Source organism: Heteronotia binoei, chromosome 17 (assembly GCF_032191835.1).
Source record: "Heteronotia binoei isolate CCM8104 ecotype False Entrance Well chromosome 17, APGP_CSIRO_Hbin_v1, whole genome shotgun sequence".
In the NCBI taxonomy this organism is placed as follows: domain Eukaryota; kingdom Metazoa; phylum Chordata; class Lepidosauria; order Squamata; family Gekkonidae; genus Heteronotia; species Heteronotia binoei.
In genome coordinates this window covers 39,509,292-39,528,470 of record NC_083239.1, presented here as the reverse complement: position 1 = coordinate 39,528,470, position 19,179 = coordinate 39,509,292, and the positions used below count along the sequence as shown (strand labels likewise).

At 46.1% G+C, this 19,179-nt stretch overlaps 2 protein-coding genes across 2 annotated transcripts; both read left to right on the top strand.

Moving 5' to 3' along the window:
• Positions 1-46: 46 nt before the first annotated feature.
• Positions 47-1,142, top strand: LOC132585820 (chemerin-like receptor 1). Its single transcript, XM_060257699.1, has one exon. It carries the CDS (start codon positions 47-49, stop codon positions 1,124-1,126), a length of 1,080 nt encoding a protein of 359 aa, XP_060113682.1. The 3' UTR covers positions 1,127-1,142.
• A 9,624-nt stretch (positions 1,143-10,766) lies between these two features.
• On the top strand, positions 10,767-11,813 carry LOC132585819 (chemerin-like receptor 1). The gene has a single exon (XM_060257698.1). The coding sequence runs from the start codon at positions 10,767-10,769 to the stop codon at positions 11,811-11,813; it is 1,047 nt and encodes a 348-aa protein (XP_060113681.1).
• Positions 11,814-19,179: the final 7,366 nt, after the last annotated feature.

Here is a 19,179-nt window from a genome sequence, read left to right as displayed (position 1 = left end):
TCCAGGAGAAGACAGAAGCAAGACGAAGAGTGTCCCCCAAAAGGCCATGGACAACACAACTCAACTTACCCCAACTGAAGTTGCTCACCCAGATTCCAGTGTTGACACGGCCATCTATTATGTCTATTATGATAATGACGATGATGAAGACTATCTCTTTGAACCAACTTTGCGGAAAAGGCTGAACATCCTGTCTATAGTCATCTATAGCATTGCCTTCATTCTGGGGTTCATCGGAAACGGGCTGGTCATTTTCATCACCGGCTTCCGTATGAAGAAGACGGTCAACACCATCTGGTTCCTCAACTTGGCCATTGCTGACTTCATCTTCACCTTCTTCCTGCCCTTGAACATTGCCTACCTAGCCCTGGACTTTCACTGGCCCTTTGGGGAGGCCATGTGCAAGTTCAACAGCATCTTGGCCTTTGTCAACCTTTATGCCAGCGTCTACCTCCTCATGGTCATCAGCATCGATCGCTGTATTTCTGTATTATGTCCTGTGTGGGCTCAAAATCACCGGAACCCCCAATGTGCTTCCTTTGTGGCTCTCGGGGTCTGGATTCTGGCCCTCATGTTGAGTTCGCCGACCATCCATTTCAAGAGCACCCTGCAGAGTATTGATAAGATCTACTGCTATAGCCACTATAGCCATGATGAGAAACAGGCCAAAGTCACCCACCATGCCGTGATTATCAGCCGTTTCATCTTTGCCTTTGTGATCCCCTTTCAAGTCATCCTTATTTGCTATGGGGCGATTGTTCTGCGGCTGAAGAGGGACCGCTTGGCCCGGTCGAGCAAGCCCTTCAAGGTCATCACTGCAGTGATTGTGGCCTTTTTCGTCTGCTGGCTCCCCTATCATGTTTTCTCTTTCCTGGAGCTTCACGTCTACAAGGATCCCGCAATGCAATCGACAATCCTTATTGGTGTTCCTTTGGCTTCCAGCCTGGCCTTCATCAACAGCTGCCTGAATCCCATCCTGTATGTCTTCATGGGGCACGATTTCAAGGAAAGGCTGAAACACTCCATCCTCTCGGTATTTGAGAACGCCTTCGCTGAGGAGGAAAGCCAAAGTACAACCCAAACTAAGACCAAATCCTCAGTGCACCTGGACTCTCAGAACTTATAAACATTGCTGATCTTGGTTCCCACCTTTCCTGCAAAACTAGGGCTTTTTTTTTTGTAGCTAGAACTTATTTTCATATTAGGCCACACACCCCTGATGTAGCCAATCTTCCAAGAGCTTACAGGGCTCTTAGTACAGGGTCTACTGTAAGCTCCAGGAGGATTGGGTACACCACAGGGTGTGACCTAATATGCAAAGGAGTTCCTGCTACAAAAAAAGCACTGTGCAAGATCATTCAATGTGTTTATTCATAATTTCACACAGAAGCAGCTCTGTACTGTCTGTAGGACTTTGAGTTCCCTTGCTATAGAGGGAATCTCCTCACTGACCTTCTCCATTGTCTGCTTGGGCTTTGAGTGGCAAGAAAAAAGGTCACTGTTGGCCTCCATGCTGGAATGTCTGTTCTGGGTCCAATCTGGAAGTGGCAGTGGGTAGTTCTCGGAATTGATGGAAACTCTATGATAATATCATAGAGTTTTTGTCAATTCCTAGAATTATCTGGGGGTAGGAGATTGTACCCAGAAGTGACCATGGGTTACAGAAATTCCGTGGTTTCTTAATCAATCTCTCCTGAGAGCCTGTTTGGTGTAGTGGTTAAATGTGTGGACTCTAATCTGGGAGAACCAGGTTTTATCCCCCACTCCTCCACTTGATCCCTCCACTTACAGCTGCTGGAATGGCCTTGGGTCAGCCATAACTATCGCAGGGGTTGTCCTTGAAAGGGCAGCTGCTGGGAGAGCCCTCTCAGTCCCACTCTCCTCACAGGGTGTCTGTTGTGGGGGGAGAAGATATAGGAGATTGTAAGCCACTCTGAGTCTCTGAAGGGCGGGGTATAAATCTGCAGTCATCATCGTCTTCTTCTTCTTCCTGCTCTTTGCATGCGCACAATGGCTTTTTCCTGGGAGGTGAGGGGTGGGATTTAGAACCCCATGCACCAGGCCTGGGAGTAACTGTTGCTTGCTAGGAGGATGTGGTTAACCATGGCCAGATTGTATATACTTGCAGTTTTACTTGTGTTCCTCTGTGACCGTTTCTTCTTGCAATAAAGTGTTCTTGGTTGATTCAGAACTGGCTGAACTCACTTTATTTCAGCGGGAAAGTCAAATATAATTGCTGCATCAGAAGCCCAGGCTGGCACGATATCATCAGATCTGGGAGTTGGGTTGCCAGCCCCCAGGTCCCAATGGGGTTTCCCCCTGCTTTTGGGGGCTTCGATCTGCTGCTGACTAGTTGGGGGAAACCCCACCCCAACTTGGTGATGTAATTTCCATAGAGTTTTACCCCAAAACTAGAGCGGATGTTGCCGACATGACTTCTGGGTGACATCATCGTGTTGGGGACGTGGTGCGCAATGTCCTGCCCGCCCCCAGAACACCCCCCAAATCCCCCCACCGTGATGACGAGGGGACCCTGCAATGCTATCTTGGAAGCAAAGCAGGGTTGATTCTGGGTAGTACTTGGGTGAGAGACCATAAAGCAGGGGTGGGGAAAGTGAGGAGAATCTAAAGAACCTCTTGTTGAGTGTGAAAGAGGAGAGCACAAAAGTAGGCTTGAAACTCAACATCAAAAAAACTAAGATCATGGCATCCGGCCCCATCACACCATGGCAAATAGAAGGGGAAGGCATGGAAGTAGAGACAGACTTCACATTTCTGGGATCCAAGATCACTGCAGATGGTGACTGTAGCCATGAAATGAAAAGACGTTTCCTCCTTGCGAGGACAACTATGGCAAACCTGGGCAGTATAATAAAAAGTAGAGACATCAGTCTGCCAACAAAAGTCCATATAGTCAAAGCGATGGTATTCCCAGTAGTAATGTATGGCTTTGAGAGCTGGACCATAAGGAAGGCCGAGCGCAGAAGAATAGATGCTTTTGAGATGTGGTGCTGGAGAAGAATCTTGAGAGTCCTTTGGACTGCAAGAAGTTCAAATCAGTCAGTCCTAAGGGAAATCAACCCTGACTGTTCCCTGGATGGTCAGATGCTGAAGCTGGGAATACCATCACTTTGACTATACAAACTTTTGACCCTGATGCTGGGAAAGATGGAAAGCAAAAGAAGGGGATGGCAAAAGATGAGTTGGCTGGACAGCGTTACTGATGTGACTAACATGAATTTGAGCAGACTTTGGAGGATGGTGGAAGACAGGAGGGCCTGGCGTGACTTTGTCCATGGGGTCACAAAGAGTCGGACTTGACTGTGCGACTGAACAACAACAACAACTGCCGTGTGTCTCACAACAGTGTTCAACTTCCCCATCTACCCACAAAGCTGAGGCTTAGGTGTGGATCATCCAGCATTTCCACACCCCCTTGAGAGCTCCTCTATAAGAGGAAGGCTTGAGAAGCAGAACAAGGAAAGTGGGGCAATAAGAGGATCAGTTTCATAGCTGAACAGGCGACAGTTGACTGAAGGATTTCATCTTTCGTTCGTCCAGAATCTCTGATCTGTTCTTCCGAGGGAAATCCCTCACAGGAGTCCGTATTCTCCCATTGGGACACCGTCCAACCTCCGTCCAGGTCAGTGCAAGCCAATGAACCATGCAGAGTTAAACCCTTTTGAGCAATGCTGATTCTGTGAACTTGGGCAGAGAAGGAGGGCAGAAAGGGGTGCATGAATGGTTAGTTCTTGTGGCGCTTTTGTTAGACGTCCAGGGTAATGCAAGTCACCACATTGGGTCAGGAAGCAATTTTCTCCAGGCTGCTTTAGCCACGGATTTTGCAGGGATTTTTGCCATCTCCTGGGTGTAGGTCAGGGGTCACAGGGGGTTTGGGGAGGGAGGTATTTGTGAATTTCCTGTATTGTGCAGGGGGGTTGACTAGATGACCCTGGTGGTACTTTCCAATCCCAATAACCTTTAATGGCATAACAATAACTTACAGAAGGGAATGCCTTACAAAAATGGCAACACAGTCTACAGCAGAAAATGACAACTGTGTACAAAACACACAATAAAAAATATATGTATATACAAAGTAATTCTTATTTGTCTCTGTTTCCAACAATACAAAATACACAGTATACCAAAATATTTCACAAAAGAAAAGAATCCACAGTGTTTCTATGTCCAGAGAATATCCCGTCCTTCTCACTTCCAGTTCAGTCCTGTGTGGTATCCAAATTCCTTACAAATCCTGGCTCCAAAGGTGATTTCCCTTTACGTGCCCGTCAACTTGGATCACGTTTCGCATAAAATGCTTCCTCGAAGAGCCAATCTGCTCCGTTTTTCTTTTTGATGTCAACTAAGACCACTTGACAATATTTCCAATTGGCACTAGCTCTAGCTTTTGTGAAATATTATTGTGTATTTTGTACACAGTTGTTGTTTTCTACAGAAAGGAACGAGCATACAATTTGTCCGTATGTCAACATAAAACAATATAGTTGCATCAAATTGTGATGCCGGTTGATAATTAATAAGAATAGGGATAAAAAGGACACTAATCTTAATCTTGAGCCTGAAATACAACAAAAATAGAATGAAATTTTACAGTAAAAGGGCTTAACAGAAGACATGATTAAACATTTTTTTAAAGCCTTAAATGGGATAAAACATAGACAGGATCCCAAATGTGCGAGTACCTTCCAATTCTATGATTCTATTACTACTTCATGGAAGTTCATAAGCTTAGAAGGTGTGTAATTCTGCTTATGATTGCAGGAGATTCTGGGGGATATGTAGGTTTGTAGCAGCAGGATTCAATAGGAATCTGGTAGAGACCCTCAAAAAACTATTTATTTTAATTTTTTAATGTAATTCATCGAGGCTTTTTTCTTCGATGGGGACCCAAAAGTGGCTCATATCCTTCTGGATCTTTTTTTTTTTTAAACTGGAGCTGTGGGGGGAGGTATTTATGAGTTTCCTGCAGTGTGCAGTGGGTTGGACTAGATGACCCTGGAGGTCCCTTCCAGTTCTATAATTCCATGATTCTCTCTTCTGGTTCATCCACCCAGCAGTTCTGCAAGGCTGAAAGCATGTGTCTAACCCAAGGTCACACCCAATGAGCTTCCATGGCACAAGTGGGGGTTCAAACCTGTGTCTTTCAGATGTGAGTCTGGCCCTCTTCACCACTATAACATGCTAACAGAATTTACCCCAGCTTGGGCTTTTGTGATGGGGATGCACTTCATGCACAGAGTGTCCATCCATAAAATAGAGTTTTGCAGGGTTTTTTTGTAGTAGGAACCACTTTGCATGTTAGTCCACACCCCCCTGATGTAGCCAATCCTCCAAGAGCTTACAGTAGGCCCTGAACAAAGAGCCCTGTAAGCTCTTTGAGGATTGGCTACATCAGGGGTGTGTGACCTAACATGCAAAGCAGTTCCTGCTACACAAAAAGCCCTGGAGTTTTTGTATGCTGAGTCACGAGCAACAGGAAGATGGAAATGGGGAAGCATTACAAAACTGAGACCTGTTAGGATTGCAGTATAAATGGCCTCCAAATAGTTAGTGTAAGCTGACTCACAGTTGTTTAGCATCTGGCTCACACATTTTTGTCTTGGCTCAGGAAAAATGGTCCAAGAGCAAACTAATTTAAGCAGTAGCTCACAACTTTATTGCCAGTAGCTCACAAAGTGGAATTTTTGCTCACAAGACTCCACAGCTTAGAGGGAGTATTGTTTATGACTGTAAACACTCGTTTCAAGTGGTCATGAAGAGCAACCAGTTCTATATCCCTCCATATGCATGTCAAATGGCCATATTTTCTAGTCCAACCCCCTGCACAATGCAGGAAACTCACAGATACCTCCCCCTAAATTCACAGAATCTTCATTGCTGTCAGATGGCCATTTAGCCTCTATTTAAAGTTGGAAGTTGCTTTCTCCCTAAGGAGTGTTCATCTCCACTTCAAAAGGGAGACGGTGACAGCAGAGAGTAGATAGGAAGATGCCTAGAGTTGGCCTGACAGCACACTCTGTGTTCACTTGCTTCTGGAGGTCTGAGACCCACGGACATCACACCAAGCACTTCCCCAACAGGGCAGAGTCAGGTTGGCCTGTAGGCTTTCCAAGTTCCTGTTGAGGTGGGGAATCTCCTATCTTCTGTGGGCCCTTCCTGCTGCAGGTCATCTAAGCCATGGGAGAACACAGGGGGTTGAGAGGAGCAATCGTCAGCATACTGATGTGCTCAGGAGTGGAATTCTGGCAGGAGCTCCTTGGCATTTTAAGCCACTTCTGATCTAGCCAGTCCTCTGAGAGCTTAAAAGGCTCTTTTCTGTAAGCTCTTGGAGGATTGGCTACATTAAGGGTTTGTGGCCTAATATGCAAAGGAGCTCTTGCTAGAATTCCACCCCTGGACATGCTCAAATCAATTCTGACATGATTGGAAGTGACATCAGTGGGTTACAGGTGACATTCTACCATCCCACCTAAACTCTGTGGTTCAACCTTCTGGCAACCAGATGGTGGAGCACAAATTCCAGGGCAAAAGCTGTCCTCCACAGGTCTTTGCTTGTGAAGCTCCACAGGCAGTTGGTTGGTAGCTGTTGGAAACTGATCGCTCAGATAGTTGGCAACACACGTAAGCCTACGCCCATAGTACACGACTGCAAAAACCTTCACACAGAATCAAATAATAATCAAAATCAAATAAAGGAGGTATTCATTTCAATATAAATCAATCACATGTAAGCTGATTTGGAACAAAACACTCATAACATCATAAGATCGATGCGAGTATTTTCAGATTCAATGGTGGAAAACCGCTCCAATTCATACAGTCCATGTAGATTCTGATATTGCTGATCGTTGTAAAATTCAGATAACCACTTCCATGGCGCAAATCTCCAAAATTATAAATCCAAATAAATAGGGTTACTGTACACCAGTAAGACACCGTTTCTCTAATGGCTTCCTCAGGCGCATGCATGTTGTGGAGACCATATTACTGAAAGATAAAACATATAAAATTTACAACACCATCTGTAATGCTGTGGGCCAAAATTATATATGGTTCCTCTTAATTTTAAGTTGGGCCGGCTTAAGGCCTGCTTATAAATTTTTAAATGTTTCATTTTTCTTTGGCAAAGCCCTAGAACCTAAAGGTTAGGCCCATTAGAGAGGGCCTTGAGTTGGTGCACCTGCAGATTTGTTGCCTAGGGAACTGATGGGAGACACCTGTGGCTGACACCCATAACTGGGTCTCATTGATGTTATTTTGTGGAGTGAGTTCTGATTGGGTTTTTCGAATCTACCCACAAGGGCTCCTTAGGAATAAAATATTACCTTTTTCTTTGCTCTGGGCCCTCTACGGGACAATTGGACTAGACTCTGGGACCCTAGACTCTACGTTGGGGTTCCTTGTTTATGGACTCAATGGACTTTGTTGCCTGATTTCTATGGAACCATATGGTGTCTTTAGTTAAGTATATTTTGCAACGTTATTGTTTTGGCTCACTGCTCTTAATGATAATTTTTTGCACCAGCCAAGTTTGGTAGGGTATACAACAATGCCAAAATCCCACCACTGCTTACCATGTAACGGACCAACCCTAATGGCCGAGACCAGGCGGGCCATTAAAATGGTGGCTCAAACAAAAATCCAAATATCCAGGTCCAAAACCGGGTCCTTGGGTAAGCTGCCACCAGGCTGGATTACTTTTTACACTCTGAGATCCCAGCCCAACCTCCGAGTTTTATCCTCTAAGACCAGGGAAAGCCCAACCACAGCTGATGTGGCTGGGAGTTCCCCAGACAAGGTATTTTTTCTTATTTGGTAGATTAGGCGACCTTCGGGGCGGTCGAGTAAGCTTTTGGCATGTTGCTACAACCCCCCACACAAAGCAACAAGAAAGCTCTCTTTTTAAAACAAAAAAGGAGTTTATTTAAAGATAAGCTTAAAAATTATCATTAAGAGCAGTGAGCCAAAACAATAACGTTGCAAAATATACTTAACTAAAGACACCATATGGTTCCATAGAAATCAGGCAACAAAGTCCACTGAGTCCATAAACAAGGAATCCCAACGTAGAGTCTAGGGTCCCAGAGTCTAGTCCAATTGTCCCGTAGAGGGCCCAGAGCAAAGAAAAAGGTAATATTTTATTCCTAAGGAGCCCTTGTGGGTAGATTCGAAAAACCCAATCAGAACTCACTCTACAAAATAACATTAATGAGACCCAGATATGGGTGTCAGCCACAGGTGACTCCCATCAGTTCCCTAGGCAACAAATCTGCAGGTGCACCAACTCAAGGCCCTCTCTAATGGGCCTAACCTTTAGGTTCTAGGGCTTTGCCAAAGAAAAATTAAACATTTAAAAATTTATAAGCAGGCGTTAAGCCGGCCCAACTTAAAATTAAGAGGAACCATATATAATTTTGGCCCACAGCATTACACCATCTTACATGTACATTCCTTGCACCCCAGTGCTCTTTTCATACCATTCCTAAAATATACAACCACTATAATGCAATGTTTCAAATGCTCACCAATGATACAATGATCAATCATACATTGAGTCAAGCCAATACTTGCTTGCTGGCATCAAGAACGCCGAAACCAGAAAACTTCCGGGCTGCGGGATCTTGAGCTTGGTGGGGCCCGTGGAGCTCGCTCTTAGCGGCCCCCCTGAACTGGATGGTAGGAGGGGTGCCACAGCTGTGGCATCTCCCAGAAGACCACGAAGGGGTCTTCCGATGGCAAGGGGCTCGACAGGAGCCAGGGAAATGGAGATGGCTGGTCCCTGTTCCTCCTGTTTGCCCCAATGCTCCACCATTGCGGTCGCCATGATGGCAGTAAGAGATGAATGCCCGACTGCTTTCTTTCTTTAACAAGCTTCTGATGTCTACAGAGATGAGAGAGGTGGATAAAGATCCGGTGGGAAAGGAGTCGTAAAAAATCAAAATGGAGACATTGTGTGCAGTTACAAAAAGGAGGTGAAATCAAGCTTGATTATAGTTTTTGCAGAAGGAAGTGACGGCATGGAGAGTGGAGACTTCACCACTTTTCATACAACGGATGCATATTCTGAAGGAAGAAAAGGCGGGCTACTTTAAGAAGCTCAAGTCCTAGAAAACTTTTTAAAAGAAGAGATTATAAACTGATGCTCTTTCTTGTAACTGATTATCATGGAATTAATAAAAGGGAACTGGCATGTGGCCGTGAAACAGATTGAAAATGGCAAACAAGATTCCTAGAGACGTGTAGCTTTGAAATGGCAAATGAGACTTTTAATCTGACTGTTTCTCTGCTGTCTGTTATTTTCATTTATGGATTCTATAGGCCATTTTTCTCTTCCTTAGAAATTCTACTCTCTTTTTATAACGTTAAATGGAGCAATTTAACAGGGAGCGGGTCTTAGGGAATGTATGATTTTAACAGATATAGTTTCCCAAGAAGTTCAATGAAGTTAAATATTTTAATATTTAATCTAGATAATTGATTAATTTGGGTCAATTTATAATAAGGTAGACAACACAGGTATCTAAAAATTTTAAAGTCCTGCTCTTGGTTATTCTTTTAGAAGTAGATTCTGTTGATACTGAAACAGATAAAGTATTTGCTAGGTTTTATTTTGGTCTTGTGTTATTTTTGCCATTTCTTTTTTGGCTGGAAATAATTAAGATAGTGCCAAGGATAAGAGATCTTCTCTGCTTATGATTATTGTCAGTATTGTTAAAGTTAGTACTTATCTTCAATATGGTTAAAACTAGCTAGTGGATTTTATTTTATGGTTGGCTTCTGGGCTCTCCTTATCTGTGGGTATTAAAGATGAATAGTTTAGTATCATATAATAAGTAATAATCAGTCAAAAATGTTTAATAAGATAATAAGACTGTAAAATATATTGGTTGGATTGGATTAAAATTTAAGACTTGAAGGTAGAAAGAATTTAGTATTAGGTTCGAAATGTGGAACTGTAACAGCTATATTTACTGCTTCTCTTTTTCTGTTTTGTATTTTCACCAAGTTTCCCCAACTTTTTGCTTCTGTACCCCTGCACCATCATTTTTCCTTTATATTGACACTTAATACAAATTTAAAACCCAACAACAAGAAAGTTCAAACCAAGCGTCCCGACACACACATTCTAAAAAGACCTAATTGGTTTCAGCTGTGATCTGCCACCATTGCTATTATCATCAGACTGAAGTACAACAGGTACATCTATTATAATACAATTACAGTATTATAGTACAATACAATTATAGTATTATAGTAGATGTATCAAATTATTATATTATAGTGGATGTATCAGAGAAATGGTGTACCATAGCACTGCTTATTTGGATTTATAATTTTGGAGATTTGCACCATGGAAGTGATTATCTGAATTTTACAATGATTAGCAACGTCGGGATCTACGTGGACTGTATGAATTAGAGTGGTTTTCTGCCATTGAAGCTGAAAGGACTCGCATTCATCTTATGACGTTATGAGTGTTTTGTTCCGAGTCAGCTTACATGTGATTAATTTATATTGAAATGAATACCTCCTTTATTTGATTTTGATGATTATTTGATCTTGTGGACTGTAGGCATAGGCTTACATGTGTTTCCTAGGTTGTACACAGTCCTCTTGTATGTGTTGGACGCTCAGATAGATGGACAATGATCTGATCCCACAAGGCAGTACTTATGTTCTTCTTTTTCTTCTTTTTCTATCCAGAAGACAGAAGAAAGAAGGAGAGTCTCCCCGAAAAGGCCATGGACAACACAACTCAACTTATCCCTCTTGTGGTTGCACACCCAGATTCCAGTGTTGCCATGGCCATCTATTTTGACTATCATTATGATGATGGAGATGTTATATTCCAAACAACTTTGCGGAAAAGGATGAAGATCCTCCCTATGTTCATCTATAGCATTGCCTTTGTGCTGGGTGTCATTGGAAATGGGCTGGTCATTTTCATCACCGGCTTCCGTATGAAGAAAACAGTCAATGCCATCTGGTTCCTCAACTTGGCCATTGCTGACTTCACCTTCACCTTCTTCCTGCCCTTGAATGTTGTCTATCTAGCCCTGGACTTTCACTGGCCCTTTGGGGAGGCCATGTGCAAGTTCAACAGCAGCTTGGCCTTTGTCAACCTTTATTCCAGCATCTACCTCCTCATGGTGATCAGCATAGACCGCTGTATTTCTGTATTATGCCCTGTGTGGGCTCAGAATCACCGGAATCCCCGATGTGCTTCTTTTGTGGCTGTTGGGGTTTGGATTCTGGCCCTCGTGTTGAGTTCGCCGACCATCCATTTTAGGAAGACCGTGCAGAGTAAGGATAAGATCCACTGCTATAACCACTTTAGCCATGATAAGAAACAGGCAGAAGTCACCCACCGTGCCGTGATTATCAGCCGTTTCATCTTTGCCTTTGTGATCCCCTTTCAAGTCATCCTTATTTGCTACGGGGCGATTGTTCTGCAGCTGAGGAGGGACCGCTTGGCCCGGTCGAGCAAGCCCTTCAGGGTCATCACTGCAGTGATTGTGGCCTTTTTCGTCTGCTGGCTCCCCTATCATGTTTTCTCTTTCCTGGAGATTCAAGTCTACAAGGACCCCACCCTGCATCAGGCACTCATCATTGGCATTCCTCTGACGTCCAGCCTGGCCTTCATCAACAGCTGCCTGAACCCCATCCTGTATGTCTGCATGGGGAACGATTTCAAGGAATGGCTGAAACACTCCATCCTCTCCATATTTGAGAATGCCTTCACTGAGAAGGAAAGTCCTCAGCAAAGGTCAAGCACACAATTACCTTAAATGCCTACCTAACATGTGATTGCGGATTGGTTCCTGAGTCTAATTGAGGAATAATGTGAAAGGAAGATAAGTTGTTACAGCAGCAGACCACAAAATCCCTCCTTTTGGTGTTCTCATTGAATGAATGAAGTATACACTGCTGTATACCAGTTTGGTGTAGTGGCTAAGTGTGCAGACTCTTATCTGGGAGAACCGGGTTTGATTCCTCACTCCTCCACTTGCAGCTGCTGGAATGGCCTTGGGTCAGCCATTGCTCTCACAGAGTTTGTCCCTGAAAGGGCAGCTGCTGAGACAGCCCTCTCAGCCCCAGCCACCTCACAGGGTGTCTGTTGTGGGGGGAGAAGATATAGGAGATTGTAAGCCGCTCTGAGTCTCTGATTCAGAGAGAAGGGCGGGGTATAAATCTGCAGTCTTCTTCTTGTAGAAGATTTTTAAATTGAAATGAAGAATAAAATAACTTGAGATCTTTGTATGGACCTTGTGGACAACTAGAACACCTGCATGCAATTTAAGTGATTTTACCAACATATATTGCATTGATCTCGGTATAGATTAATGGTGTGCTAGTGATGGTTCTGCATGTTCTCAACTGTATATACCGTTACTCCTTCTTGTATACTTGTGCTGATAGCTTTGGAGGTATCCCATAGAACAGGGGCGGGGAACAGTGGCTCTCCAGATGTTTTCTGCCTACCACTCCCATCAGCCCCAGTCATTGGCCATGCTGGCCGGGGCTGATGGGAGTTGTAGGCAAAAAACATCTGGAGAGCCATTGTTCCCCATCCTTGCCATAGAATCTAGGACTCAGCTACTGACTCCAAATCCCAGGAGTTTCCCAAGTCAGAGTTGGCAACACTAGTTAAACAGCCCCTCCCCTCCCCTGATTTTCCATTCAAATTCAAGCAGCTCTTCTCCATGCTGAAATAACATTTTGGGAAGGAAGGAGGAACTGAACTATGGAAGTATTCACATCCAAGCGGGCAGCCGTGTTGGTATGAAGCAGTTGAACAAAGCAGAAGTCAAGTTTCACCTTTAAGACCAACCAATTTTTATTTAGAACGTAAGCTTTTGTGTGTTCTTAAGCACACTTCATCAGACGAGGAATCCAGCACAATGAGCAAAGCCATACATAGCTGAGTAGAGCCGTACATAGCTGGTAGGCAGTGGCCCAGAATACCACTGTAATTCCAAGCTCTAGGAATAACCAGAAATTCTATAGATTATCATTTTATTGTTGTTGTTCAGTCGCACACTCGAGTCCGACTCTTTGCGACCCCATGGACCAAGTCATGCCAGGCTCTCTTGTCTTTCGCTATCCTCCGAAGTCCACTCAAATTCATGTTAGTTACATCAGTAACACTGTCCAGCCATCTCCTCTTTTGCCGTCCCCTTCTTCTTTTGCCTTCTGTCTTTCATAGCATCAGGGTCTTCTCCAGTGAGTGCTCCCTTCTCATTTGGTGGCCATTGCTTATCATAGTATCTGGTAATTCCTAGAACTACATTGCATCACTTTGGGCAGGGCTGGGGTGTGGGAGTCGGCAAACTAGGCGATTGCCTAGGATGCCAACTCCTTGCAGGATAGGGGGGGCGGGTGCCTCCACTTTGTTCATGCCTTCCTTGAGCCTCCCGCTCATTTTTTTTGTAAGCTCCCGCGCCATGGCAGTGTCGAGGGGGGCCTTTGCATGGAGGGCTCCTCAAGAGGAGGCCTCCATGTAAATGGGGCCATCTGTCTCCACTCGACCTTCCCATGGTATGGGAGGGTTGAAGGGGGTGTTTGCATAGAGGAGACCTCTTGGGAGCCCTCCGTGCAAGTGAGGCCATCTGTCCCCGCTCAGACTTCCCACGGCTTGGGAGCATTGAGTGGAGAAGGAGCCCTCTGTGCAAATGGGGCCTGATTTGAGCCAGTGCTGGGGGCCTCCCCCACTGGAGGCCGGGGGGGCAGAGCCTGCCTGGAGCAGCAAACACCCCAGCTCTGGTCCTAATTTTGGGTTTTTCCTGGATGTATTGAGGCAGGTGATGTCATGGTCCTCCATTTCCTCACCCCAAACCCTCCTGTTGGTTGCTAGCCACAGTCTGGCAATCCTATTCTGGCCTGGTAGATGGGCTATTCAGGCAATAAGTTGAAGTGAGAAGAGAAGCTCTTGAGGGGCACCTGCAGAAAGGGATGCTGTTTCTTAGACGATCCCAATGACTGCTATCACCTTGGCAACAGCTGAGTCCTTATGCTCCACCTCTCTTCATTGGAGCATTAAGGCCACTCATTTGTACCTCTTTGTGGGCTCTTAGCAGCAACTGAAGGAAGCCATCTTGATTGGCCAGGAATGTGGCAGAACATACCACATTGGTTTGTCAGCAATGGAACTCAGTTAGTTGTTCATAAACTGTCTGGTATATTCTGCCAAAGTCCTGTGTTCCAAGAAATAACAACGATACCCTCCGTGTACAAGACAACATTTAAATATAATTAGAATAAATTCAACATTTCATATACGAGATACAATGTAATGGTACAGTGAAACGACCATCCTGTGCACACAACTTAGCTACTGTCCATAATAAACAACATTCATAAGATAAAGTCTGACGATAAAAGAACCGGTCCAATCTCATTTCGGATCTAATTGCTAACAGATAGGAAATTGGCAGGGGCATTCCATAAGGAAAATAAAAATTAGAGGAACCCTGGAAAAGTGTGTGACGGAACCGGTCTGATTCAGCCTTCAGACCCAGTCCTGTCAACTTCTTTTTGGCTTGCCAATGTAGCAGTAGAATAACGAGGCCGCACACTTACTGATTGAAAATGAGGTATTTTACTATTTGGCACTAATAACAAGGTTCATTTGAGCAGCAAAGCTCCCCAAAATAATGAAACCCCGCTCACTTCTCAAACCATCCGTTTTAAGCAAAGCAGGCATGCGGGCTGGCCCTCATAGTTATCAGATTCACTTCCCCCCTCCCCGTTCTCCCTGGTAGTTTTCCAGTGTGTCTGCTTATCTATTCAACACGGAGTTTCCTTATAGAAATGTGTCTGCCATCAATACGCATCTGTGACTCACACCCATTTGGGCTGTCTGGTTTCTTATCACATTGCAACTTCAACATTACATCAGACGCCCTTTTTGCTTTTTAAACACAAGAGCATATTTTCATTTATTATTTTATAGAGTTATTAATTATTCAGGGGTCTCCCCTTCACCAACTCCTGGAGGAAGCTAATCTTTTTCCTGCCACTTGGGCACGCTGCCACCACCTGCTCAATTTAGGGGCTCCTGACTGAGAGGAACAGGACTCCCAATCCCCCTTGCCAGTTCTGAGGCCTGGCCTCAAGGTCCTCTGCCAACCCAGCACCTAGTTACCACACAGACCAAAGTCCTTCTTTGGGAGACCCCTGGAGGATTGGCACCCTTGTCAGCTGCATGCTTTCTCCCTTCCCTGTACTCCCCTCTTACAGTAGTGTGGATTAAGGCAGTTGGGGAAACTATGTGGTACAGAAGGACTTAGGGTTGCCAAGTCCAATTTCAGAAATATCTGGGGACTTTGGGGGTGGAGCCAGGAGACACTGGGGTGGAGCTAGGGAGAGGGGGGAAACGGCGCCAAGGAGCATGGCGAGCCGCCCCATCTCGCAGCATGCGGCTGCTGCGCTGCTGCCGCCTCTTCTCCGCTCACCATAGCTGCTCCTCCGAGATGGGCTCAAGCTGAGCCCATCTCGGAGGAGCAGCTAAAATGAAGCTGAGAAGAGGCGGCAGCAGCGCCGTCGCCCGTTCCGCCTCTGAGGTAAAATCAGAGAAGGCGAGGGTGGAGGCAGGCCAGGAGCGTGGTGAGCCGCGAGTCCGGGTCCTAGAAGGACCCAGATTTCCCCCCTCCGTTTCCCCCTCCTCCCGCTTCCGTTTTTTTGGGGAGCGGGGGAAGAGGCTGGAAATCCAAGCCTAGAGCCATCTGGAAGGTGTTTTGTAATATGGAAACTGAGGTACAGTAAGCTGAGGGCCAAGGCACCCGCCCAAATGCACCCAGCCAAAAGGGGAGCAAACTGAAGAGTGCAGTGGTTCAGTGCGAAGTTGGAGGGGGCATGGCAGTGAGCGCACTGCCTTTGGAACTTTGCTGAGGCCTCCCGAGGCTCAGGAGACCTTGGCGATGTTGAAGGGCATGGCAGCGCATGCTCTCAGATCTGAGCTCTGAGCATGCGCGCTACCTTCAGAATTTCACCAAGGCCTCCCGAGGGCCGAGGCTCAGGAGACCTGAGCACACACGCTCAGAATCGGGCTCTGAGCACGCATGTTGCCTTTGGAACTTTGTCAAGGCCTCCCAAGGCTTGGTAGAGCATGGCAAATTTGGGGGGGAGGTGGCAATGCGCACACTCAGATCCAGGCTGTGAGTGTGCACGCTGCATTCGGAACTTTGCTGAGGCCTCCTGAGGCTTGGGAGACCTTGGCGTAAGGGTGTGTGTGACATGATGTCATTGGGGTGTGTGTGCTTCGTGTGTCCAAATATACTCGGGGGGGGGGGGGGACGGAGGAATGGTTTTCGGCCTGGGGCATAGAAAACCCTAGCTCTGGACCAGCCCTAATAATTTCTTAATAATTTCTAAATTTAACATGCAGTTTCACAATAGGTATTAATTTGGAAGAACATTCATATGGCTCTACATGCATTAAGCCTATATAAGGCGCGTTCTTTCCTTCCAGCAAAGATTTTTTGATGGAACTCAAATCTGCTCCAGTATCTTTGGTACCCATGACAGTCATTTCCAGGCGATGAATATGCAGAACCTAGAACTGGCAGCCCTATGGGGGAGCCCTGGCTGATGGCTTCTGGTACCTGGCAGACTAGACTTTTCCCCCACACCAACTAAAAATGCTTTCCCCCTTCCTGTCTTTTTGCATCCAGCATTGCTCCCTTCTTTCTGGCTGTATTTCCCTACCTGGGACAGATATCAGATGTACCAACAGGACTTTTTCCCCCTGGAGAGACGCGGTGGAATAGAGTTCCGGGACCTCTTTGTGGAAACAAATTCTAAAATAAAATAAAAGTTCATAAGGGGCACTCGTGTGTTTCTCCTTCATTTCCTTCTTGAGAGTTCCAGCATCAATTTTTCCAGAACCCCCCCCCCCCCGTGTACCAAGATGAAACAGCTGAAGCTGCTCCCATTCTTTTGCAGTTAATGCCAATAAGAACTACGCCAAGTTTATATTAAAAGCCAAGGCTTTTTTATAGCAGGAACTCCTCTGCATATTAGGCCACACACTCCTGATATAGCCAATCCTCCAAAAGCTTACAGGGCTCTTAGCACGGAATCTACTGTAAGCTCTAGGAGGATTGGCTACATCAGTGGTGTGTGGCCTAATATGCAAAGGAGCTCCTGCTAAAATTCCACCGTTGGTAGTGTCTTTTTGCATCCTGGTCAGAGGCATTGCTCCCTTCTTTCCAGCTGTATTCATCTGCCTGCGACAGACATCAGCTGTACCAACAGGGCTCCCTCCCTTATGGGAACACAGTGGAATGGACTTCCAGAACCTCTTTGTGGAAACAAATCCTCCCAAAAAATGTTTAAAGGTTTCCTGAACCCCCTTTTTTAGTTGGAGATGCTGGGGATTGAACCTGGGATCTTCGGCTTACCAAGCAGATGCTCTACCACTGAGCCACCGTATTGCTTTTTATTGATTTCAGCAAAGTAAAGGTTAAGCTGAAGAATGAAGACTGGGCCTACAGGGCCAACTATATATACACATCAGGGTTCCCGCGCAAACACAGGGGGCCTGTGATTGGAGCGGGGCAGCAGGAATTAAGATGCTGCTGCCCATTGTTCCCAAGTCCCCAAGCTCTGTTCGTCTGGCTCCAATGAGCCAGGCAGGAACACCCAATTCAGTTCTCCCTTGAGTCCACATATGTAACATGTACAGACCTGAGGAATGCAAAAGTGGGCGGCATGCAAAAGTGACATGCCCACTGCAGCCACAACCATGCTCAGCCCCCCTGGGATCTGGGAAGGCTGAGCGAGGTCAGGGGGTGCCAATAGCAGTGAGTGTGCTTGGACCCAAGCTCTGAGCAGCCCGCTGCTGTGCCTCCCCCTCACCACACTGGAAGCCAGGGGCTGGGGGAGGGCTTTGCCTGGGCTGGCAGAACCCCCAGCGCTGCCACTGCCCACAAGGAGGTGCCCCTATTCTGCATTATTTCCAATGGGATGAAGCCCTATCTGTGGGCCGAAGCAGAAATCTGTGAACAGCCTTTAGAAAAGATGTGCGCTAGCACCCCCTAGCACAGCTAAGAGGGAACTATGCCAGTGGTGCAAGGAGTACGGAACTAGTCTGATCACCGCAATCCTTGGCAAAGGCCTGGGGGAATCCTTGGCAAAGGTCTGGTGTCAGGCTTCTAGTCCTCATGAGGTGGGACAGAGGGTTGCCAGCTCCATGTAGGGAGATTCCTGGGGAAGAGTGGGAGGGTTTTTAGAGTCTGGCTCCACTGGTGGACCTCCTGATGGCACCTGGGTTTTGGTCACTATGTGACACAGAGTATTGGACTGGATGGGCCATTGGCCTGATCCAACATGGCTTCTCTTATGTTCTTGTAGACAGAACAATCTTTCTAGGGCAGTGATGCTCTGTATTCTTGGTGCTCAGGGGGGCAAGAGTGGAAGAACTTCTGGAGTTCTGGCCCCGCTGGTGGGCCTCTTGATGCCACCTGGGTTTTGGCCACTTTGTGATTCAGAGTGTTGGACTGGATGGGCCATTGGCCTGATCCAACATGGCTGCTCTTAAGGTCTTATGGAGAATGACAACCTAATGAGACTCTTCATGTTCATTCTACAGCACCTTGCCTCTCCCCCAGCTAGCAGACACAGAACAACTGATGTAAAAGTAGGCTAATGTTGCATGATTGGTTGCACAATGGTACCTCCTAATCTCCAAGAATTTCCCAGCCTGGAACTGGCAGACCCATAAGAACATAAGAGAAGCCATGTTGAATCAGGCCAATAGCTCATCCATTCCCAACACTGATTTCGCACACAGCTCACCTAGGAGTCACGTCCTTCTTCACCGCGCAGCGTCTGGTAGGCTTCCCAATCCCCAGGTCCCAGAGGGGGATCCCCCGGTTTTACAGGCTTCCCCCCTCCCCCAGCCAGCAGGCCAGCGGGGGAAGCCCTGTGCCCAGAGCCATCATGCACCTCCATGAACGATTCCCATAGGGAATGATGGGGAATTGATCTGTGGGTATCGGGGGCTCTTGGGGGAGCTGTTTTTTGAGATAGAGGCACCAAATTTTCAGTATAGCATCTAGTGCTTCTCCCCAAAATACCTCCCAAGTTTCAAAAAGATTGGACCAGGGGGTCCAATTCTATGAGCCCCCAAAGAAGGTGCCCCTATCATTATTT

Bases quoted from the DNA above. Each gene is read 5' to 3' on its own strand.
- LOC132585820 (XM_060257699.1), top strand. From the start codon at position 47: ATGGACAACACAACTCAACTTACCCCAACTGAAGTTGCTCACCCAGAT.
- LOC132585819 (XM_060257698.1), top strand. From the start codon at position 10,767: ATGGACAACACAACTCAACTTATCCCTCTTGTGGTTGCACACCCAGAT.